Source organism: Amia ocellicauda, chromosome 1, assembly GCF_036373705.1.
Source record: "Amia ocellicauda isolate fAmiCal2 chromosome 1, fAmiCal2.hap1, whole genome shotgun sequence".
Taxonomy (NCBI): Eukaryota; Metazoa; Chordata; class Actinopteri; order Amiiformes; family Amiidae; genus Amia; species Amia ocellicauda.
Window position 1 is genome coordinate 14793005 of NC_089850.1, and position 24236 is coordinate 14817240.

General features: G+C 44.4%; 1 protein-coding gene across 2 annotated transcripts in view; it reads right to left on the minus strand.

Moving 5' to 3' along the window:
• The window catches only part of mdn1 (midasin AAA ATPase 1), a 51847-nt gene that overhangs the window by 14816 nt on the left and 12795 nt on the right, over nucleotides 1-24236 (minus strand). For both annotated transcript variants that reach the window (XM_066691595.1, XM_066691510.1), the window contains exons 24-76: nucleotides 23282-23460; nucleotides 22905-23113; nucleotides 22541-22687; nucleotides 22296-22437; nucleotides 22053-22187; nucleotides 21786-21924; nucleotides 21380-21518; nucleotides 20850-20977; nucleotides 20253-20391; nucleotides 19760-19889; nucleotides 19069-19308; nucleotides 18707-18904; nucleotides 18381-18589; nucleotides 18172-18294; nucleotides 17568-17765; nucleotides 17166-17273; nucleotides 16348-16536; nucleotides 16139-16228; nucleotides 15147-15410; nucleotides 14667-14922; nucleotides 14045-14204; nucleotides 13577-13693; nucleotides 13221-13429; nucleotides 12816-12964; nucleotides 12291-12493; nucleotides 11887-12101; nucleotides 11287-11400; nucleotides 10788-10917; nucleotides 10354-10475; nucleotides 10090-10223; nucleotides 9360-9520; nucleotides 9017-9137; nucleotides 8605-8818; nucleotides 8233-8476; nucleotides 7860-7983; nucleotides 7465-7632; nucleotides 7018-7232; nucleotides 6308-6698; nucleotides 5737-5849; nucleotides 4965-5634; nucleotides 4617-4775; nucleotides 4009-4285; nucleotides 3596-3831; nucleotides 3152-3247; nucleotides 2972-3066; nucleotides 2697-2821; nucleotides 2322-2477; nucleotides 1751-1860; nucleotides 1582-1655; nucleotides 1206-1389; nucleotides 671-824; nucleotides 369-515; nucleotides 122-248 (exon numbers count right to left, since the gene is read on the minus strand). In XM_066691595.1, the coding sequence (XP_066547692.1) occupies nucleotides 122-248; nucleotides 369-515; nucleotides 671-824; nucleotides 1206-1389; nucleotides 1582-1655; nucleotides 1751-1860; nucleotides 2322-2477; nucleotides 2697-2821; nucleotides 2972-3066; nucleotides 3152-3247; nucleotides 3596-3831; nucleotides 4009-4285; nucleotides 4617-4775; nucleotides 4965-5634; nucleotides 5737-5849; nucleotides 6308-6698; nucleotides 7018-7232; nucleotides 7465-7632; nucleotides 7860-7983; nucleotides 8233-8476; nucleotides 8605-8818; nucleotides 9017-9137; nucleotides 9360-9520; nucleotides 10090-10223; nucleotides 10354-10475; nucleotides 10788-10917; nucleotides 11287-11400; nucleotides 11887-12101; nucleotides 12291-12493; nucleotides 12816-12964; nucleotides 13221-13429; nucleotides 13577-13693; nucleotides 14045-14204; nucleotides 14667-14922; nucleotides 15147-15410; nucleotides 16139-16228; nucleotides 16348-16536; nucleotides 17166-17273; nucleotides 17568-17765; nucleotides 18172-18294; nucleotides 18381-18589; nucleotides 18707-18904; nucleotides 19069-19308; nucleotides 19760-19889; nucleotides 20253-20391; nucleotides 20850-20977; nucleotides 21380-21518; nucleotides 21786-21924; nucleotides 22053-22187; nucleotides 22296-22437; nucleotides 22541-22687; nucleotides 22905-23113; nucleotides 23282-23460 (9276 nt within the window). The remainder of the gene's footprint in view (nucleotides 1-121; nucleotides 249-368; nucleotides 516-670; nucleotides 825-1205; nucleotides 1390-1581; nucleotides 1656-1750; nucleotides 1861-2321; nucleotides 2478-2696; nucleotides 2822-2971; nucleotides 3067-3151; nucleotides 3248-3595; nucleotides 3832-4008; nucleotides 4286-4616; nucleotides 4776-4964; nucleotides 5635-5736; nucleotides 5850-6307; nucleotides 6699-7017; nucleotides 7233-7464; nucleotides 7633-7859; nucleotides 7984-8232; nucleotides 8477-8604; nucleotides 8819-9016; nucleotides 9138-9359; nucleotides 9521-10089; nucleotides 10224-10353; nucleotides 10476-10787; nucleotides 10918-11286; nucleotides 11401-11886; nucleotides 12102-12290; nucleotides 12494-12815; nucleotides 12965-13220; nucleotides 13430-13576; nucleotides 13694-14044; nucleotides 14205-14666; nucleotides 14923-15146; nucleotides 15411-16138; nucleotides 16229-16347; nucleotides 16537-17165; nucleotides 17274-17567; nucleotides 17766-18171; nucleotides 18295-18380; nucleotides 18590-18706; nucleotides 18905-19068; nucleotides 19309-19759; nucleotides 19890-20252; nucleotides 20392-20849; nucleotides 20978-21379; nucleotides 21519-21785; nucleotides 21925-22052; nucleotides 22188-22295; nucleotides 22438-22540; nucleotides 22688-22904; nucleotides 23114-23281; nucleotides 23461-24236) is intronic.

The window sequence follows — 24236 nt, forward strand, 5'->3', positions numbered from 1 at the left end:
TTTATACAAATCTGAGGAGTATTGGTTTGAAAATATTCACAAATAAGGTGGTGTATTTTAGGATGACACCAGTTTACCCTAAAACCTGTATGTAGCATCCTGTATATGCCCAATGTCTTACATGCTTTCCTGCTCATCTGCTCCGGTCACCACCAACAACGCGTTCTTGAGCTCCAGGGGCGGCAGGGACAGACTCTCCTCGGGATCTGCTGCCCGGTTCCACGTCAGGCCTTTACGGTACGATAATCCTGCAGAAACACACAATTGCCTTAAACTTAAATCGCTCACCGATTTAGATAAAAGCACATGAGATTATTTGGGGTTTCAATTAGAGGCTAAGGAATTTACAAAACAGTAAAAACTCTTACCAATCTGAGCAAGCATTTTGAACAGATCCGAGAGGGCTCTCTGTTTCTGCTGGAGGATCTGTTTGACCTCTGACTTCTGCTTCTCTTTGTCTGCTGATTGGTCCACATCGAGTCTCTGCAGTTCATGCAGTGATGTAATGATTTCAGCTGTAATGCAAATCGCAGGTTAAAATGCATCAGAACACAGGCATACAGGCCCCACATATTACCATCTTTCTGTTGTAAGTGGAAGCCTTATGGAGCATTAAATGGAAACCATGCTCTCTGGTCTCTGCCTACCATTGTATATAAGCTCATCTTACCAGTAAACTGGTCCAAGTCTTCCGTTAGCACTGGCAACGGGCTCTTCTTCACAAGCTTCACGCACATCTTCTTCATCCTCCCTGTGAAGAAGGACAGGCGGCCCTGCAGGGACAAGGAGTCCAGGGGGACCGGCCCTTCTTCTGGGATCTCAGCCTGTCAGAGTAAATATGAAGTCACTGCCACTAACCCAGGAGCACTGGAACTGGAACTGCACTCCATATTCTGTTCCTGATCTCAGAATGATGTTCACCAAACATTTAATTTATAGTTTTACAAGCTTTTTACATCGTTTTTGACACTATTTAGGACTGGGCCGACTTGCAAAGTATATACAGGCATCAGGAATGTAGATTTAAAATCCCGTATCAGTTTCAAAAGAAGTATAAGCAACAACCTAAAGAGAATATAGGAGTTTATATTGATGCATCATTATCCTTTTAAAGACAATGCAACTACAATGAAACCCAAACAAGACCAGCTCTTAAATTGGCCCTCTCTTGTTGGTAATCTTTCTTGTATTCTTACTCGGGTTACCTGTGAAACGGGCCCCCTCCCAGGGAGAGCTTTCTTCAGCACGCGGTGGAGCCGGTGTATTGGGGTCTCCTCAGGCTGGCTGTCCACGCTGTCCAGACGTGCACTGCTGCCCTGCTCGATGAGCGCCAGGCGACACGGACCACTCAGAGCCGCCTCGAACTTCTTCACAAACTTGAAAAGGGTCCTAAGCAGAAAAAAGAAACAATTAAGTTTCAGTGATAGTCAACATGAATTCCACACAATGCAAGGGAAAGAAAAAAGTAACATGCCACATAATCACATGTATGTTTTCATAGCAACACACATCTTTCAGTATAACTCAGGGAAGTATATAATCTGATGGGGTTTACAAGAAGACCACATGGGAGAAACTCACCGGTGGGTTTTCTCAACAGACTGTTTGATTGACCAGAAACTCACATCATTCCATTTGGAGATCTTCACAAAGTCCTGTAGGGAAAGAGAAATGGGAAATGTTAAAATGAAAAGAAAACAAAAAGTCACATTCTCCTGTGATTAAAAAAAATATATATCTGTTTTTTTACCTTGAGTTCTTTTTCAATGGGTTGACGTAGTTCACTGATTTTTGATTGCACACTCTCTGAAAACTGCATGTAGTAGTTGTACAGGTTCCATAAGAGGCTGCACAGAGATTCTGTGGAAAAAATAAGTGTTTGAAGATGGATATTTAATAAATAAGCTTAACTGAAATCAACTCAATACAATACAGCAGTCACAGGTCACACAACACTGTAGGTACGTTTGGTTATCAACCAAAAAATCAAAACCAATCAAAAAAAAGGGGGGAGAAGAGGAAAGCATGATTTTTTCTTTAAAAGCTCTTAAAAGCGAGTATTTTTTGCAAGAAGAGAGTGCTGTGGGTTTGTTGTATGAGAAGTGAATAGTCACAGAGTGCACATTTCACAGAATGCATCTGTCGTGTCTGTAATCTCTGCCCTCCTGGTCCTCGGGCTGCAGAGGCCTGGGGCTGCCCATTCCACAGTAGAGGATGGGTTTAAAAATAGAGATACTTTCAGATATGTTAATGTATATACTTTACATTCAGCCGAGTGCTGTGCAGAGCTCTATGACCGTGAGGCGGAGAGGAAGACCCACCTTTGCCCTGTGGTTGGGGCGCCAGCAGCACATGGCAGTGGAAGGCCAGCAGCATGGCCAGGCGCGTGTGGAACTCCCCCAGGGAGGCTCCCTCGATGAAGGCCTGCAGGGTGGAGGACATCGAGGACAGGGATGACACCCCCTCCACATGTCCGTCTGCGAGAGACAGAAAGCAGAACAGTCACGATTTGTACACAGAGAGCCCACAGCCGCAGCCACGATTGTCACGCATCTAGCACTGCTACTGCAAATCTTATTAAAACAAAAACTCAAAAGCAGAGAAAAAAAAAAATGGTTTGGTCATCAGTGCACTAATATTTGTTAAATTAAATGCAAAAAAAACGCCACAAAACTCAAACAGTAAAGATTCATTGCCTGTCATGCAGCCCTCTCTTTGTTCCTGCAGGTGATTCTCAACCAGCTGGTAAATGGAGAACCAGTGCTTTGATGACTTTTCGGTGTGGCGCTTCAATGCGATGTCTAGGCTGTTGGACCAGCAGCTGTTGAAAAAGATGCACATCTGCTGTTAAAATGGGTGACTGGAAAGGACATTTCTGAAACATTACAAAGACAGATGCAATGACATCTCACACACACGTTGTTTTAATAAATCAGTAAAAGGTATCAACCCCAGACATGGCTGTATTTACTTCAGTTCCAGTTTGCGCCACTGTATGATGAGCTGAGTCACGGCCTCCAGTTCCTTCCTCAAGGACACCGAACGGCTGGCATTGTTCTCCCAGTCCTGCGGAGACGAAGAGAGGTGAATGCTAACCCATCTAAGCGGTGCCCTACTGGATACTGTGCTCTTTGAGAAACGCTTGCCTCACCTGTGCTTTACTGAGCAGGATCTCCAGACCATTGAGAAACTTGGCCAGAGGGCTGGAGAGGCTGAACCCCAGAATTCGCTCAATCACCACCGAGAGCTGGAAATCAACAGAATGTGACCACAACTGGATTAAATACCACGTTTTAAAATCCCACTCATGGACTTTCTCCCTCCACAGCAGTAAACAAGCTTTTGTTTAGAAAAGAAGACATACAAGGCCTAACATTACAAATCACCAAACCCCCTTTTAATTGACCATCTTTTCATGGTCTAAACTCAAAGTTTAAATGAATCATTTTTCTAACATACACAAGGTTTCAGACAGTTAAAACAAAAAACAGCCGAGAAGACCTCAAAACTAATCTATGATTTCAAAATACCTCTTTAACCGGCGCATCTCCTCACGCTCTTAAAATACAATTTCCTTCCCGCTTTTAATCCTCACCTGCATCAGTGCTGGGTGCTCAGGCCAGTCCTCCAGCCGTCTCCTCACTGCCTGGCACATTTCCTCTAGGACCGGCTGGCACTGCCGCGCCTCGGCCGTGTTGGCATGCTGGTAGAAGTCGTAGGGCCCCTCGGGCAGCAGGCGGAGCTCGGCTTGCCCCCCACCCTGCACGGTGTTCTGAAGCAGAGTGCTGAGCAGGAGCTGGCTGCCCATTAGCTGCCTGTTCATCTCAGAGTCTATAAGAGGAACGCAGGTCAACAGGATATCAAACTCGTGAGACAATAACCAAGATTCCGCTAAACAATAACCCGTATTCATTTTTAACTTCATGGTACATTTATTACCCTTTTACAAAAGGAAAAACCCACCCTAACACAGATTACTTATTAACAGAGAGCAAGGCTTATATGTACCAATCAAATGGTAGAATCGAGCCATCAAGGGAGCTGTGATCTGATAGGACGACACCAGAGCGCAGAGATGATCTTTGTCCTGATTGGATGGTGGGTTGTTCTTATACCACAGGGAGTGCGAGAAGCCCAGGCAGAGGCGCTGGTGGACCTGCACCACTGTGTGCATGCAGCTCAGGGAGACCGTGCTGCTCTGGGTCAGCTCGCTCTCAGCGTCCTCCTCTTCCACAGTGTCCACGGTCTGCTCAAGGCTGGGCTCTGCCGTGATATCTGCAAAATCCTGTGGATTTAGGTAGAGCGGAGTTAGTCAAGCTCTAAAGTAAGACTAAATTTGGCTACCTTGTGGAAATAAAATAATTCGGTCTAAAATTAAGTTTTCAAACTGGATTCCTACGAGAGTCCTACTAGCTTTTTCACACTCCGTTATCAATTATTGTCTTTTCTAGAACTTTTCCATTTGACAAACTTTATCCTTAAGCTCCAACTCAGAACAAATACAAGAACATTCAAATCAGCTGAATTTCACAGAGTGGCTTTTCTTTGCATTACACACAGTAAAACACATTGCACAGAGACAATCCTCTGGGGACTCCACAGTGTCTGCTCGTTACCTTGTACAGGGGGAAGCAGCGCCTGAAGTCTCTCTCCTCCTCCTCCTCCTCGCTCAGTCCTGAGCCATGAGTCCGGCCACGGCTACGATACAGACTGGCCTCCTCCTGCTCCCGCTCTCGCGCTCGCCTCTCCTGCTCGTCCCACTCGTTGACTATCGCCTGGAAACAATAGTCACATAAAAGACATGCCTTTTCCCGTGGCTTTGGATTCCTGCACTTGCTTTAAGGAATGTAAATACATCCTTTCATTATCATTAGTATCCAGACAAGTGTGCCAATAATTAAATATCCCAAGCAGTCCATTTCCCCTAACAGGAATAAAATGAGGCAATAAACCAATACACCCACCTGGCAGATGTGTCTGAACAGGCTCAAGGCTTCTCCTTCTAGCTGGCCTTCAGACAGTGTGTGACACTGCAGGTAGAGAAGAGCATTCATCAGCAGAATGGATGGTTCGGGGACGATCTTCTTCGGATCTTTCTGGGGAAGCAGCCTCCCCAGGCCCCTGAGGACATCCAGACTGGGCCTGGAACACAAGTAGTCTGCACGGGCCAGGTAAGAGGGAAGACTGGGAGAAAGGGAGGGGAAAGCCAGGAGGCAGGAAACAAGCTTTGGTAGGCCGGGCACAGAGGCGAGAGAGACTGACAACTCGGACGCCACAAGCCTCATCCCGTGCTGCAGCTGCTGAATGGCTGCCCGCAGTGGACCCACCACATCAGGGTACAGCGGGTAGTCCTCCGCCAGCCTCTTGGCGAAATGGTGCTGCGAGGCCTGCCAAGCAGCCTCCTCGTTTAACAGACTCTGGGCCCCTGCCCTGGATTTGCTTCCGGGCCCCTGGAGAGCCTGCAGCAGCCGGGAGAGCAGGCCCTGGACCCGGGACGGCTGGGCGATGCTGCCGATGTAGTGCTGCACCTCCTGGAACAGCCGCTCATACAGGGGCTCCTTGGGCCGGCAAGCCTGCTTCCTGGACAGCTCCGAAATCTGCTCCCTCAGCTGCTGCATTCTGGACCAAAGGAACCTGCAGCCACCAAAAGAAAAATGGTCATATTGATGGTATAAAAGACCGAAGAACACCTCTCCATGGTGTACCTGTGGATTGTGTGCTGCAGAAAGGACAGACCTGATGCGAGGGTGATGGTGGCTGTGGAAGGCATGCTCTTCGGTCAGCTCAGATCCTGAGAGCAGCTGCAAGGACAGGCTGCGGGTCCTCCACTCCCCCTGCAACGTGCTCAGCTGGAGCACAAACGCACACCACGGAACAGGTCAAGGGCACAGCAAATTAAGATATCAGTTATCTTCCCCACAGGCAGTGGAGAGAGTACAGAAGACTCAGAAGGCCCCAACTGTGATACTCAAAAGTGATAATGTTTTAATTATGATATTAAATTAGGTTAGTCATGATTAATGTGATTCTTAGCAAGAGATGAACAGAAGATGTCTGTAAAAGCTGAAGGACTAAGTGTTTGTAGAACAGTGAATTAGAAAGAACAACAACATGCTCCAGAGGAGAAATTAACATCACTCCCTTTTGATTTTACTTCCCTTTTTTCAGACAATTTAAAATATTGAAAAGCAAATTCTAGTCTGAATATAGAATTCATATATTGGTGGGGTTTAATTCAGCTCACTTTAAACTCTTGCCAGTGGCAGTTACTTGCCTGAATCAAAGGGTTTGTCTTCAGTTAACTCACCTCTTCTTGGGCATATTTCAACTTGTAGGCCCTTTTCACAGCTGGATCAAAGATGGTCTGTGGTGTCCACACCTGGACCAGCAACAGGCCCATATGGACCCAGAATACACCAGACTGGGCCAGCCGGGAGATGGATTTATCAGCCAGCTTGCTTGGGACAGAATGCAGCAGGCATGCCCCTAGGGTGGTAAAGAAGTCTTCTGGCAGCAAATCTGGAGGAAGGGCATCTCGGAGAGCAGCCTGCACCCCACACACAGCCGCCATGTTCTGCCTGTCTGAGAGGCACTGACAGCTCTGTAGGTAGCTTTCCTGAAGGTCTGGAGAGAGCAATGCTGACAGGGACTTCAGCAGCCTCTGTAGCATCAGTCCTTGCAGCCGGCAGTCAGTGGTGCTACACGGCAAACAAAATAAAATTACAAATATTAATATGAAAAAAAGAATTACATATATACAATTTCTTACACATAACAGCCATTGCGCCTTGGTTCAATCTTGACACAGCTCAACATTAGGCATCTTGAAAGTGATGGTAAAAGTGGTCATTGTAACAAAACATTAAAGACGACATTTTATTAACCTGGCACAAGTCCTAAAGTTATAAAGAGTTAAAAAGTTGAGAAGAGATCTCCATTATCTGTTTCCAGACTCAGGGCAGCCATTTGACTGTTAGTAGAAAGGCAGGATGAAAATTAACTTGACAAAGGCTGTACCTGAAGTCTGCCAAGGTGGGGAAGGCCATGTTTGTCCACAAGACCGAACTGATCTCCTGCAGCTGTCGAGTCCGCTCCCTCCACTCTCCCAGAGTCACGCGGGAGTAGGAGAGCACCTCCATACCACTGGAGTCCCAACGGCCTCCCGCCTCACAGCTGGTCAGGACCTCGAACAGACACTTGGACCACACCGCCCTGCTCACCATGCCAGGACCCTGTAGCACACATACAGACATGCCTGTCAGCAGCCTCACAGGCACTCCACAGGGGTGAACATAGATCTCAAATGGTCACCTGAATAGCAACTGATGTTGACTTCTGACTCACTGATTTCTGGGGCTGCGATTCATTAAACACAAAATAATCATCCAAATGTGGAAAATATTACAAAGACTCCAACTTTGAACAATTATTTGTGGATTGTTTAAACCAAGTGCAGGTACCCACCTTGTCTACTTTGTTTAGCAGGGTCTGTGGAGGCTTGTTCTCCTTTTCAGAACAGAGAGGGTCCCATGTCAGCCAGCGGTCGGGGTCAGAGGTCACACTGCTGTTCCAGAACCCTGCCAATGACTCCGACACCAGCTCACAGCACAGGAAATTAAGTTCTTCTGCCAGCTGCCAAGAGACCACAAAACAGCACAATGAGCAGACATACAGTGAAAACAACATCCCTTCACTCCCAAGCATAAGACCCATGATAAGTAGTTATGCAACATTTAAATTGAAATAAATATTCCCAAGCTAAATAGTGCAATTGGTATTACATTGACATTCATTGACAGCTGTGCCTTTCATTGCATCACTCTGGCATAGTAAAGGGTGGTGAGATTATATTTACAGACCTTTTCACTCTGGAGTAAGAACCACAGGGGTGTCAGCTGCTTCACATTCATAGGAGTGGACTGTAGGCAGAAGTTTATGTGCTGAGAAAGACTTGAGTTCAGACTGGCTTCAGTGTGATTCTCCCTGAGGAAAATGGGGCAGAAAAAGAGTAAAGCTTCCGACACCAATGTGTGTACTCTGTAGGAGCATAGGGTATCTTAAAATAAAACGACAACGATAATACTTATAAAACACATTGGAGATGCTTGAAGGCACTCCTGTGTTTTCAAGTCTGCTTATGTCATACCAAGAAGGACTAAACTTTCACTGACAAAATAAATAATTTGGGATAAACTGGGTCAACGCCCACTGGATGGAAGTGAAGTCTCGTACCCGCATTGTGCCAAGCGCTGCAGGAGGCTGGCAGTGAGTCTGTACTGACTAAGGATGGCCAGGTACTCCATCAGAGGCCACAGCTGTGTCCGGCGACAGAGCTTCCTGAGGGAGGCGCCACTGGGCTGACCAGGCTCCCTCATTTCTGGATCATAGTCCGGTCTGTTGAGAGGGATCAGCAGGCCCCCTGACATCATCTCAGCTTGCCTGAGCTCGAGAGAAGATCTCAGCAACTCTGGGATTCCTGTCAAAATACGCACATTGAACAGAAATGGAAGGAAGGAAGTTAATAGTGTACTGAAGGAAGTTATGTAGGCATCTCATTCAATGTGCGCCTTTTAAAACAGCAATGAAATGGATAGAAGCTATTACCAGAGTCGTCTGGCTCTAGCTGATGGTTGCCTTGCAGGACCAGACCCCAGGCCTCCAGGAGACCTTTCTTGGTGCTCAGGCCTTCAGCTACTCCTTCCAGTCTGTGGATCTGTTGGCTCCATTGCGATCCTGAGGTCTCTGGTCTGGCAGCACACACATCCAGTGCATCACTCAGGACCCTCAACTGAGACGCACAATCCGCCACAGACTCCACCTTAAGGGAGCAGAAAATTGAACATTTTTCCATCAGTGGCACTAGTCACTAGTTTAGGACTCCAAAAAGGTCTCAAACACCCCCTGATACTTGGAAAAAACACATTATAATGATGTTCCCCTGAACAGACAGACACTAGATTAAATCTTGTGAATGGAAGACCGTGTACATCCTTTGTAACCCAGACATTCAGAATACCTTAAATGGCAGAGGTTTTCCCAGACCCTTCTGTATCCTCTTGAGCACACCGGATCCAGCAGTGGGACTGGAGAGCAAACTCTGAATATTTGTCCATACTGACTTAACCTCCTGTTGACCACTATGGGAAAACAAAACCAAAGCCAAATAAAATAGAGACAAAAATCAGACAAATGATCATTAAAAGGAAAAGTCGTTCATCTTTTGAAACCCAAGACGGGTCAAAATCAACCCACTTGCTGGATTCGCTGGATAATGAATATTCAAGTTTTCTCAATCAAGTCAGAGATGCACATGCTACCAAACTCATACTCCTATGGACCTGCAGAAAGAGGCCACTTACTCATACTCTACATCGCCCATCAGCAACCAGGGCACTCTGTGGAGGATGTGCTTGTGCACCCAGTGCCAGTGCAGGGACAGCAGAGCGATGCCCGGAGCATCAGCTGCAACGGAGCTGGACACCTCCCAGAACCGGTCACGCCACGGCAGCAGCTGCAGGACCTGCAAACCCACAGATGGCTATGAATCCGAATACCCCATGAGTCATTCTGATGAGGAGGACTCAGCCCTTCACTTGGGGGTCTAGATTTCTTCAGGGCAATCTGTTCATTGCTTGTGTGAACTGGGTTTCTAAAGTAGCAGGCAGGGGATAAGCCAATACAAATATTTTTTTGACTGTTTGGTGTGTGAATTATATTATCATTTACTCCTATACATAGATTGGGATAAGTTTATTATTGTGTATTTTCCCCTTTTGAAGATCTCCACATGACCTTTTCTTCAGCTTGAACTAGCCTAGGTTTTGGTTTTCCTGCTTTTCACATGATTCCCAAGGTGCCCTGAAGGAAGGGATCGTTTAAGGTTTTACCCCTTTTTAATCAGTAGAGACTTCTATAATGAGCAGCTGAAGTAGTAAATTTAGGTTCTGAACCAAGTAAACTTTGGAATAGCTAAACCTACTGTGTGCTATGTGTTTGCAATGCGTGTGCTTATTCTACCAAAACTAATGAGGCATAAATAAATTCAATAAACGGAAAAAGGTCCAGTCCACAATGAAACCTTGCACAAACCTCAAACAGCACTTCATCTGGGACTTTGGACAGTCCATCGTGTATACACTGCAGCACAGCCGAGTCCCACAGCTCGAAGAAAGAGCGCAGATGGGCCAGCACTGGATGAGGCAGGTGACTGAAGTCGATCATGCCTTTAGCAGGAAAAAAATCATAAGAAACATGTCATTTGTTTTTGTATTCCTTAATAAATGTAATGTATGAAACATAGTTAATCAAGGTTTTCAACACATCTGACCAGAGGGGTTTGGCATTTTGGTTTACCTTTAGAGAAAGCCGTGGACAGTCTCAGGACAGTGTTCGGAGTGGGTTTCTTGGTAGTGGTGCTTCCCAGAAAGGCTTGTTCTCTGTGTGCCTGCTCCTCTCTGCCCATTAGCAGAGTTATCCTGGAACATGGACATAAACATGATTCAGGCACTGACTGTCAAAGGAAGACCCAATTTCATTGCAAGCTCTCATCACACACTATTACCGATGTTTGTAAACTGATGGGCTAAACCTCATCAGATAAAGGAATGTGATCAGTTTTACACAACCGTCTTTCAAGATGACTTGGCTAGCAGGGTTTTAATAACAACTTTGGAATATTTGTAGAGGTTGTCAAAATGAGTTGAACCATGCAATTAATTAAATGTCAATGTGAAATTGCAGATCATGAGTCCCTTTGTTCATGAGGATACACAGATTGAGATACATACCGGTTTGCTAATGAATTCAAAACATCCAGGTATTGCACACAGTTTTCCGTGGATTTGAAGGTGAAAGAGTTTAATAAAATATCCAAGTATTGTTTATTCCACCGCATATCCAACAAAACCCTGTAGTCATCTAAGAGTCACAAAAAAAAAAAAAATACAATAAACAATGAGCCATACAGCATTTACAGTGTGTGTGTATCTGTCATATTGGCACTAATACAAGTTAATCATGAAGCAAATGTGTACAATAAAACAGGGATTATGGCTTATATTAGAGCTTTAGTGTAAAAGTAACAGAATAGTTCTGTAATTTGCTAATTGTAATATCAGTCTTTCAGTCTGGTCAGCAGAAGTGAGGGATTTATTTTCCCCACAGAAAATTATATAAATATATGCAATTCAGTTTTGAATGGTGGAGAGGTCTTTTAGCATGGACAATATTTCAAAGGTTTTTGTATGACATTCCCAACACGAGGGAACAGTTTGATTAACGAATTACCTTTAGCGTGACGGTGCAGAGGCTCAATTAAAATCTTGCCGTTGCTGCCCAGTTTGCTGGAGAACACTGCTTTCAGAGCTCTGGAGCCGGCCTCCAGGTGGACATGTGCCAGATCTGCAGGAGACAACACACTTCACCTGAGCAACAAGAACGTCTGAACTAGTGTAGTAAGGAGCCAGTCTGATCCATGGAGTCTAAACACGTTTAACACATACTAGCTATGAACACAGTGTTGAGAGGATTCCAAATATAATGCTGTGTATTAGAAGAAGGATCTTGAAATGGTTTACTTCAGTTAATATATTGTATTCATTTAATCACACAGTACATCAGTAAATGTAAGACTAATGTATGGATTACCGACATTTTAAAATACATTCCATATATTTTAAATATAAAAAAGTAGGCCAATTTAGAAGAATATAAGGATCACACATTTCTACTAGATTTTAAAAATACATTTTTGTTCCCTTTGCCTTTGAGGTGTTCACACCACCACAAAAAAAATTCAGAAGAAATATTTATGAAACATTTAATGTATTCCTAATTGATGAGAAGAGGGTTAAATGTACATTCACAATGGGGAGGTCAGAAGCCAACCTGGGGTGTGTTTGTAGCTCTTGGAGAGGTGAGAGAGCCAGTTAGCCCTGAGCATCCAGTCAATTTGCGATGCCCTCTCTGTGACCAGCCTCACTGCCACAGGGAGTAACTGGAGACCTTCACTGGCGGGGTCCTTGGCTCCCACAAACACTGGGCTCTCCGTGGTACTGCACTGCAGGGCTCTCTGCAGGTCACTCAGGCTCAGAGGATAGCTCCTGGAGACACACAGGCGAACATTTGTCAAAAGTGGAAGTATAAACATTTTTGTATGCGTCATCCTGACTGTAGCTGCCCCTTGTGTGCACGTTCACGTGATGTCAGACACCCAGCCGCCAGCGTGAGTCTCTGCCAAGATATTATTCTGAGCCAACATCTCCCAGGGCCGGGGACGATCGCGCACTCACCTCTTGCCCGCCAGACTTAGGGAGTTCAGGCAGAAGGACAGGACCTGTCCGTCTCTCTGGACTGTGGCGAAACAGGAGTCCTCGGCAGACCAAAACGCTGATGGAAGCCCGTTTGGCCACACGCCCGCACACAGCAGAGTGCATCCCGAGGCCTCATCACAGGCCTGTGCCGCCAGCTGCTTCTCGATGATCTCTTTTGCGTGCTGAAACAGGACAAAGCGGGGTTACTCAAAATCAGTATTGTGATCAACAAAGCAAAATAGCATTGTGAATAGCGTAAATAAATGTGAGCGACCAATCTCAAACCAGACAGTAGAAATGCTCTCCTTAATAAATCGGTTACATTTTAAAACACCTATAGCACACAAAATAGTTGTGTCAACAGTTATGTTCAAGAGCAATAGTGAGGCTGGATATTTACACCAGTATCTGGCTTATTGGAATGTTGCTTTGACAAAACTCTACAATGGGAATGACAAAGAGAAGACAACAGTGAGACGTGTGGGTTTAACGGGTGTCCCCTACCATCTGGATGGATGGCGTTCGCTGGGACAGGGCGTACACTTCACCACAGGCCTGCCGGAGTGCACCGGCCAGGTCCCTTCCTCTCTGCAGTTGGCCAGTCAGCAGGGCCGCAGCGTGGAGCAGAGAGGAGATGGAGGAGGCTGGAGAACCTGTAAAAAAGGCATCCAAGTTAAAATATACTGCATCAGGACCAGCTTTAATCATGACATAGCAATGCACTTGGGTACCTCCCCAACAGCTTTAGTCCAGTACCAAGTTTGTCACACTTTATCAATTTTCATTAAAGGTATATACAAAAGAGAGCAAAGCACAGTTCTAAAAATAAAAAACTTTTTAATTAATAGGAGAGAAAAGATTGAAGCTCTGAAGTCTAGGGTTCTGGCGCAGCGAGTTCCATCAACTTACCCACAATAGTGTTTTTGATCTCCGTGTGCACAGCCATCAGCAGGTTACACACAAAGTCTCCGGTCACACCTGCAGCATGCAGCACTGTCTTCAGATCCTGTGGATTCCAGCAGGTCCCCTCAGTCTCCCCATGGACATAGATCTCAATTCCTCGATTCCTCATGGCACGAGAGATCTCTCCGTGGATGGGATCCATTGTGAGAAACAGTCTGAAGAGATTTGAACAGACTGAATTAGTTCTTATCTTAGAAGATGCTGGAGTTCCATTGAGGAACAGTCTGAAGATCTCTATCAGGATCCTATTCTGCATTATAAAAAGTATATGAGACAACATTTGTATAAATCAATCCCCATACCTGAAGTTTGGATGAGGGGCGATGCTGGGAGTGGTTCCATCAATCACTCCTCGTTCGCTGATGGTTAGTTCCCCATTTGGTTCCAGTAAAGCATTTAATCGGTCCAGCACTGACGGGCTTCAAAATTGTATGTATAAGAAAAGTAATTAGGTATCATTTACACTTCCATAATGAATTAGGAAAACCATTATGAAATAGATGAAAAACACAACATTTCTGTAAGTATCACTAACAAAAATAAAAGAACATTAAAAACTATTGAGCCCCGACGACAGAATGGGGTAAAACATTTATGCTGCTTCTAGTACCACTGACAATTGTATACATGAAAATAGTGCAATGATGGTCTTTTCTGGTGACATTAGTAAAGTCAGCAAATAACTATGTATATCCAAATTACAAATACATTTTTTGGGGTAGTATTTAACATCATCAGACATTAACTTTGAATTAGGACTTCCTCCCCACCTGCAGAAGTTGACATTGTCCATGAGCAACCAGTCTCCATCCTGCAGGGCCTGAACAAGCATCCCATCAATCCACTCAAAGGTGCCCTGGCTGTTGCCTCCAGCGATCCGTCTGTGCTGCTGTTTGAAACATCTGAAGTCGGCCACAAGCTTGGACATATCTACGAATACAAAACGTGTGGAGTGAGAGGTTTACCGCAGTGACATTAATAATAAGTTAATAATAATGAGAAACAACAAAATTAACCGTTAACACCAACAATTATTTTTGGTCTTATCCAAAGAATTCAAAGACGACAGCAGGAGAGGAAAACTATTGCGGTATTGATACTAAACAAATACTACTACTGATACTAAAAAAGCAGGAGTTCCAAACGGGGAATTCATGTATTTATTGACTTATTTTACTTTATCATAACTTATTTTTACAGTGACATTTCAGTAGTATAAAGAATATTTGTGTCTTTTTTTAATAGACCTACATTGTTTCAGAATCACAAGGCTCGTTTCACATCCCTGCATGGCTTGAAATATTAACTAGTAACCGACACCTTCATTCGGTGTGAATGCAGAAACTTTTTTCACAGGTCTCAAAGGGAAGCATTTAAGAGCTTTATATTCACCTGTTAAAACCTTCAGTTTGGTGTTGAGTTTTTGCAGCAGTACGATTATGGCTTCCAGTTTGTTGAGGGCCTCAGCGCTGACTCCACTCTCCTGGCGTTTCTCTCTCAGGCTCCTGCGGAAAGAGCTCCAGGCCTTCAACAGGAACTCTGTGTCTTGGGTGGTGCCATCCATAGACAACAATCCTCTTCGGGTCACCATTGCGACAATGTAGTCCACACTCTCCAAAACTTGCTGCCACGGTCGCATTATATCGACCTAAAAGGGGGAGAAGGAGCAAAGGAAAACTACTACTCGTACAACATTAACAAGGCAATCTGAGCCCCATACCTTATTGGCAATTCATAAAGTTTTAGACTAATCTATATTCAAGTGGTCAGTCTGTCCAGAAAGGCCTTTATTTACAGATCAACTCACTAGGGTAACAACGGTGATAAGGATTGAATGGAGTCTTTTTTTTTTTTTTTTGCCCAAAAATGTACCTGCTCAAATCCGCCCAGGAGCTCTGTGGTGTCCATTGCACTGTTCATAGCCATGACTCTTAGTTGGCGACCAGCCAACAGAGAGAGAAGATGGACCAGGCTGGTCTTGCCACTGGCTGCTGGGCCCACCAGGATGGCCATCCAGCTCATCTCCACACACTTCATCAGGGACTCCAGTGGCTGAAGGCTGTGGTGCAGGATAGACAGGGGAGGATCCAGGGCTGGGGGCATACCACCACTACGAGGGAGAACAGAGTAACCAACCTGGATAGCGGAAAAGAGGGGAAAAACGAAATACAAAAAAACAGTCATTGGATAGCTTACAAGTTGCTACACTTTGTTTGATATGTGTTCAAATAAATACATTAATAAAAAGAAGCCATACATACACGCATTGAATACATTGAAAGGAGTATTGTACAGTCAGTTTTACAGGGCTTGAGATTATATATTTTTTTAATTCTGAAATTCACACAGCACAGTGGATATTTGTTTTACTATACCCCTTTGCAGACTTGGCAGGGATTGATACTGAATTGCTGAGCAAAGAGATGCAGAAACATTACAAAATAGACTGAAGCAGGACAGTGCCCTGTCTAGATGCCAAAAATATTATATTTGCACCATTGTTGCAGCAAGATTGTGTAGCCCTCGTCTGAATTTCAGCTTTGTGTGTATTGCTTGGGAGAGGCCAGGTGCAGTAGTTCTGTGTAGCTGAGTTTTAGAAAAAACATGTTCAAGGCCAGAGAGAGAACCGGAGACAGAGGAGACGTGTGAGATAAAGTTTGGGGTGCCTCACTGATGTCATGTAGTTACCCAGCAACCAAATGGAGTCATCTTCTATATGATAGTATGTTCTGTAAAAAGCATGTCCTAACTGTCCATCTCCAGAGCATTTGTTTAGAGCTGAATAAACTATTTTTGTGGTATTCTGAGTATTCCTTGTCTGCCTATCTACTGAGGGAGTACATTTCTCCCTATCATAGACCAACCTGAAAATTGAGAGGCGTGATGTGAAACTGCCGAGATCCAGTGTAAGGGGTCCAGTTCACACCGAAAACCTTCTTAAACACGGACAGAACCTGAAACAGATTGTTAAAATTCTTAAATCACCGAACAATGTTATACCTAAGCGGCTTCTGATAACCACCACCTTTAAATAAATGAATGGAGATTTGCTGCGACTCTGGCTTGGCATTACCTGAGCTTTGTCCGTCTCCGTTCTCATCCTGTCGGCGTACACCAGGCTGACGTGCTGGCCTGGGTCAAAGAACCCTGGGGACTGGTCTGTCTGCATCAGCTGACACCAGCGGAACAAGTCACGCAGGTTGAACTCCCAGGGACTTCCTTTCTGCCCCCATTTCCTTTCCACCGTTACTTCTTGGACAAGCTGGACAGAGAAATAAAATGCAGACGTTAATGTGATCCTTTAAATGAGAAAAGCCTTGTACCTATTAATGTTGTCATCAGGTTCTTTTTTTTGTTTTTTTTTTCCCCCAGTGTAAAACTAGCTGGTTGCTGGATGGCACTTCTTGGCAATACGGTGTGTACTATATTAGCATCTCATATTCCACAGGCTTGTTAAAAATGGATATGCCAGTGTCAGCCCGTGGGGAAGACTAGGCTCACACCGAAACCAGTTCTGCTCCTCCACACTGATGTACTCTTTTGAAAATCAGTAAGGTTACCAACTCTTTGGGAGACTTTAAAATGCGAGAACTCCAAATGTATCTGTTTTGGGTAGATTGTGGATTTATAGTGAGCTAAGAGCATAACTCGTGTGCAAAAAGCCTGTACTCATCCGACTCCACAAAGTGGGATCAATATAACACAGAAGGGGAAGGGAAAACCATATTCTGAACCGCAGCGTTCTCGACCAAAACTGGATGACAGATGAGCAACAGAAATCATACAATTTGTCAGCCAATTACTTTTTACTCTCTCACATGGTCACAATTTAATCTACACAGCAAAACACAGACATTTAAAAACAGACTTTTTCCTCAAATATCTTCCTACCTGGTTGTTGAACTGCACCATTTTAGAGATAATGTGGTCATCTATGCCAGGAAAGATAGACCTGCCGATGAATTCCATGTCTTCCTTCGAAAGCTGGTCAACATAAACCTAGACAAAGGCACAACTGCACATTATTTACCGAAATTTAGAGACTGTTTTGATACCGATTTAAAAATTACCCCCAATTAAGGTAAGCACTTAAAAGGCCCTGCCTCAATCAATGCAAATAGTCTGCTGAAGAGAGTCTACCCTCTCCTCATTTCAGTGAACTAGAACTGAACACATAAGATCTGACAAACAAAGACTTTACTCCAAATGAGAATACATTGTAATTATTATATTATGCAGATGGCTGAAATACTGTAGCAGGAACCTGGGCTCTTCAGAAGCGATCCTACCAACCTGTGTGAATCTGTTGAGGAATGACTTTGGTAGGCCTTTCCTTCCCCCGCCTTGTGTGAACGGGTTCTGACAGCCAAAGATCTTGGTCTTGTCGTGCTGCACCTGAAAACTCATGCCCAGCTCAGGGACATAGATCTCAGCCCGATGGTCAAAACAGGCGTTCAGGCCTTCTAGCACGGACTGAGAGGCCAGATTGAGCTGCATGGGGGAAAAACACACAAACAAACAAAACCAGAATTAATCTCAGTCCCCTAAATGTCTTTACAAAACGAAGCAAAGAAACACAAATGGAATAATAATTGTCGCGATCAATCGTAGTGCAAGATGACGCAGGAGTGTTTCCATATCTGTTGTGTGTGTGTGTGTGTGTGTCACAAAAAGAGGCGGGGAACCTTGGCATTTCCCTTCCAATCCATGGGAGGCATTTGATCTAACCAGCACTGTACCCTTAAATGACCCTGGTCGCTATTGAAGGACTAGCTGGAGCAAAGATGCATAATGGAGTGGAACGGAAGCACCAAGGTTGCCTGCCGCTGCGGAGGATGATCAATATTAATGGTAGGCTGAGAGCAACGATGCCTTTTATTTATATTTCTTTGAGTACCTCATCGAGTACTATCCAGTGGCCAGCCTTCAGTCCTGCCAGTAGAGGGCCATCACGCCAAGCAAACTGGCCTCCCTTCCCCCCTTCCACAGGCAAGTCTGTCCCAAACAGGTCCGTCACATCCTGAAGAAGAGAAACTGCAGTCAGCTCAACACTTTATTGATTTGGATTGATCTTCATTGATTGCAGCTCAGGAAACAGTCACTTACGGTTTGCTCTGAAAGGTTGATTCGAACTAGATGGTTGCCAGACGCCTTTGCCAGAGCCGCTACTAAACTGGTTTTGCCAACGCCTGGGGACCCCTCCAGTAAGATAGGCCGGTTGAGCTTCAGTGCTCTCAAAATTCGCTGTGCATTCACTGCAGTCGTCCCTGCAGCGAGGGCATAATCGGACAGTAACCTGGTTTCATGGAGTGGACCTGGTAGAAGGCGGAACAACGAAAAAAAACACAAGATGCGTTACCACAAGGTATTTACTATGCACTTTTGTTACTACCACAAAATGTGTTTTGGATTCTTTTAAATAAGAATTTTACCATTCACTATATAAAACGGATGAATCCCAAAGTAATTTTCTTCCCACAATGGCTTCCTGGCCAAACTTGTGTCATAAATTCTGAGCGCTCGTATCCTCTCTTCATCCAGAGTGGTGATTCTGCAGAGTTTCTTGCAAAGGAAATCCAGACAGGTCCTGCGAACTTTCAGAGCATTTTCCGCAGCAGAAAATGTGGTGCCTGCAAGGGAATACGGGCAGGAATGAATGGGCTGGCAAGAGAGGACAATCGCCTTCAAAAGCTCAAGAAAAGGCTTAAGGAAATGTAGGGATAAAGGTTCAGTCAGTTGCTTGTTCGCCAACTTTACAATGCTTGCGTTTTCACCTTAAGATTCTTTCACTCACCCGAGCCAATGCCGTCAATGTATACCAGACAGGCCGCATGGACAAATGCAGTCACCGGATCCACCTTCAGGTCCCAGTCTGCACTGGTTGGCATGAGCTGCACCCCATTGCTCTCGCACACCAGGTTCATGAAGTTCACCCACGAAAGGATGTCACGCACACTCAGGATACAGCGCCGCCCAAACTCCTGATTGGTCAGCCAGTCGATGAAGTCAAGCATGAGCTCAGCAATGTCTCTCCCTGGATCACAGACAAAATACACCCTAGTCATCAACTGATTTAACCTCATCTTTTTTTTTTTTTTTTAATCAAGAAAGAGTATTGAAAATGGGACCCTTGGAAAAAATACCTTTATATTAACAATCAAATGAAAGATCAAAGCTGCTCTTCAGATTAAGGTGTACGAGAACTAAAAGTTTTTCCTACAAATGTATTAATAAAGCACAAGGAGGTAATATTCAATTATACATTTCAAAATGTGTTTGTGCAAATGTGCTATGGTTAATAAAAGGTCAAAACGGTCTTGTATAACTAATAGAGATGGTTTCTGACCATCACACTTGAGAGATGATCTAGAATCCTGATCATTCAGTATGAGAAACCCGAGGACAAGATTGTCCAAATACCCCAAATCCTTGTAACACTTCAGTTGTTATTATTTCTCGGCCGTGGTATTAAGAGAGTCACCAACCTTGATGGGCGAGGTCATCCAAGGACAGCCCAGGCCTCAAGTTGTGTTGAATGATCTGAACCAAATCACTGCGACTGTTGCTCTGTGGACACCAGATCTCTGTGAACCGGTTCCTCAGGGCTGGAGAGAGCTGGAGAAATGCAACACAGACTAGTCATTCAGCTCCTTTGATCAACAAAGTCCAACTATGACAAACTTTGGGGATTAAAGCACTACATTTGTGGAATCATCTGCTCAATAACATTTAAAGGAGGAAAAGCATAATCATTGGACTACACTAGATGGAATTTGAAGCATCTGTAGCAGTTGTGTGTAATCTGCTACAGCAGTGTCTTTAACTTTGAAAGCCTTTATTCAGCCACAGGAGTCAGCTCACACAACAAAAGGCACTGTGTAACACATACTTCCTTAATAGATTGTGCTGTCCCTGGGTATATTTCAACCCGAGTACAGGATGCCAGTTTGTCTTTAAAAGCACAGAAATCCCTCTTACCTCCTTTTTCCCAAAATCTCCCCCAGGGTTCATGGTGGCCAGGAGACGGAATTGCTGTCCTGCAGTGATCAGCTCAACATCGTCATCATCTCCGCTGCCTTTCTCTGCCAGAACCAGGGACTTTTCAGTCTCCAGCACGCTGCACAAGATCCAGGCACAAAGTGAATCAGGTGTCCAAAATCATACACTGCCAAGCAACTTTGTTCATAAGGTTTGGGGTGTGTAGCTGCTGAAGTCGATTTTGTGTTTGAAAGATTAAAAACAATTACATCGGACAAGTAAACATAGTTTCAGTGTAATTTTTTATGCTCATGAAACATAAAAATTAAGCATTCATATTCTCTACAAAACATCTGAACCCGAACAACAGGATTTTAATTCAGTGACTACATTAAATTAGAAAATTTCGTAAATTACATTTAAAAGGTTTGAGGAAGATTCGTTTTTTTCCACCAACAAACTACAAAAAATATCAATTACTATTTTGAGGAAGACAGTTTGATTATTGGTTTACATCAAAACACAACAAAAAAAAAAAGACTGAACTTCATTATGATTTACTAATAATGGTGTCTGAAATGTTTTTCTGTAGCTCACCTGTTGAGTCTCTCCAGTACAGAGTCATCTGCCAGGGAAATTTCATCCATGAGAAACACACCTTCCTCCTTCATGGCGAGAACTAGGGGCCCATCATGCCACTCAAACAGCCGAGTGTCTTCATCGTTCTACAGCACACAATCAAGGGAAGTGAGAAAAACAGAGGTATAAACATTCATGCAGTGAATATGTAAACTGTATCAAATGCTAACCGATTCTGAATTACTAGACTAGAGTAAACTGTAGACATGATGAATTTGAGATCATTGCGGATTCCAGTTATTAGACCTAATATTAATATTAGACCAGGCTTAGATGATTAACACGTTCGGGGAGTTAATCAAGCCTTATACGCATGTGGACATTTTACATTGTGCAAAATAATTTTTTTTGGAAATAAGTTTTAAGTAGAAAATTAACAATCTCAAATGTTAACAAAGAGGATAAATATTATAAACTAATAAATTAGACTGTATATGCAGCTTAATACAATGTTGGTTTAATGAAAGGCACAATTGCTGGACAGCTACCTCTTCTTTGCTTGTGTGTCTCACAGGTCTGAGACCCCCGAGGAAGTCTGATGTCTCCATGTGCAGATGACAATTCAAGGTGAAAAACTTCTGTTCTGCCAAAGCTGCAAACAGCTGGCAAATGGTGGTTTTGCCACAGCTGTAATAAGAAAACCACACAACAGGCATTAACAGCAGTCTACATTTTTTTTGGTTGAACACAATAAATCACACACAAAAGCTCAAAGACAGGTAAACTGCTTATCTCTAGTATTGAGTCAGTGGTCTTACTTACCCTTTACCTCATCTGGAAGATAATCCCAGTACAAACCATTTGCAGTGCTTATAATGCAGAGTGACACAATATGCACATTCATTGCTAGAATAAGCAGTCATGGCATAGCAGGGAGAGTCACTAGGATCTTACCCAGTGTCTCCAACCAGTAGGACTGGCTCCCCAAATCTCAGGGCTCGTCCCACCAGAACCGCCAGCCTGCGCATCCCCTCAGTCCAAACGATGTGGCGGAATTCCTCAGGCAGGTAGGCCTCGGACAGCACGGTGCTGCCTGACAAAGACACACTCAAGTCAGTCCCCGAGGTCACAAGAAGCCCTAACTAACCTGCCCCTAGCAGAAAGGGTATTGGACAAGGACAGTGGGCATCTCTTCTGTCCCCTTTCTGACGGTTTACTCACTGAATTGCTTTGCAACATTCTCCTCTGAAAAGAGAGCTTGGGGGTTCAGTTTCCTTTTGAAGTGCTTCTCCAGGATGCTCTGAATGGTTCTGACTTCTTCAGGCTTCCTCACTCGGCCTGCCAGCAGCATAAAACCTGACGAAAGAGAATTTATCTTTTAAATGTATAACCACAGCTTTATTTATTCAATAACAAGGATGCTTAGACCAAAACACATAATTGCTGGATGAAATAACATAGTACCATCATCAGCCAAGTGCTGGAGCCAGTCACGGGAACTCTCAGTCTGGTCCTCCAGCCTGTATCGTTCTGCCCACCTGAACAGATCTCGCAGGGTGATGAATCCGTGCTTCCCAGCAAACACCGTGGAGCCCCTGCGGAGAGACTGGTAGAGGAACGCGGCCCTTTCAGATAGATCGGAAATGAAGAGGCACTGAAATGTGATTGCTGGCGCAAGTGCCAGTCAAGGTCCTGACAAGAGGACTGACCTGTAGCTCCAGCATGACTTTGACCAGCTTGGTGCAGTAGGAAGGGGGCAAGCTGCACCTCTTGTGAAGAATGATCTCCAGCTCAGCACTGGGAAGCTCGTCGAAGTGCAGCTCAACGAAGCGATTTCTGAAGGCCCTTGACAACACCTGGAAACAGCAGGTAACCCAGTGTGAGTCCAGACAAACACTGTACCTACAGCCACTTAGAACATTATACCTTTACTCTGGGTCACCAGTCATTAAATAAGTTACCAAGAGGTGAGATGTATTGCTATACAGCTTTACCACACACATTATAATTCCTACATCTTAAAAGGGCAGAAACATAAGACCATATTAAAATTGTTGACAATATACAGGATACCTTTCTGCCTCCATAGAGTCCAGGCGGGTTCTGAGTGGCGAACAGCATGAACCGGGGATGGGCTTTAATGACTTCCTGTGTCTCCGCAATAAACAGCTCCCTGTTGTCATCCAGCAGTCTGTTCAAGGCTTCCAGGACATCAGTAGGAGCCAGATTGAGCTCATCCAGGATAATCCAATAGCCTTTCCTCATGGCATCAATCAGAACCCCTGCAATTGTGGTATTTACTCTTTAATATCCAGCATTTTAACAACTTAAGTACCATTAAGTAGTGCCTTGGAAACACTGGAATTACACTGATGTTCATAAGTTAACTGGGTCTCCGAAGAGTTGCCAGCCAAAAAAACACCCCAACAGACAATGATCAGAATGCGTACCCTCTTTAAAGACCAGCTTTCCCCTGGTGTCAGAGGAGTAGCAGCCGATATACTCCTGTATGTCTGTGTGCTCATGGTTGTTGATTCTCACACATTGGTTTCCGGTAGCAGCTGCCAGCCATTTGATCAGACTGGTTTTACCCACTGAAGTCTCTCCTTGGATTAGAACTGGATGTGTCCTACAAGCAAAAGAAAGATTACTTCATAACAAATCGAGGACTTCTGGTTGAATTGAAAAGAAAACATAGTTCAGTTTCTCTGGCTCCATTTGGAAGCAGTATTGATCATAACATTTTTATTAACATACACACTAAAAAAAAAGTTTCGTTGTGAATTACCACAGAGACAAATCAAACAAAAATCTTGAATAAATAAGTGGAGGAACATAACGAATGGAGATGCCTCCAATGAGGTGTACTGCATGATACAATTAAGCAAGTAACATCCTATCATGCTCTGTGGCATGTATAAAAATGCTGAGCAGGCCCAGCTGACCTCGATTTTGGATCAAGATGGCAAGAGGAAAGGATCTAAGTGACTTTGGAAGAGGGGTCATTATTGGGGCATGAATGGCAGGAGCTTCAGTCACAAAGACGCTCAACTGGCTCGTGTTCTGGACAAGTGGGCGAGTGCATGTGTGGGACACCAAGAGAACAGTGCAGGCCTGACTGCTGGACCCCTACAGTGAGGGGGTCCGGAGGCTCTGTTATGCTGTGGGGGGCATTTTCCTGGCATGGTTTGGGTCCACTTGTCCCCTTAGAGGGAAGGGTCACTGCAAATCATTACAGAGTGATCACCTTTATCCTATGGTGACACATTTCTATCCTGATGGGAGTGGTCTCTTCCAGGATGACAATGCCCCCATCCACAGCGCACGAGGTCTCACTGAATGGTTTGTGGAGTATGAAAATTATGTGAATCATATGCTATGGCCTTCACAGTCATCAGATTTGAA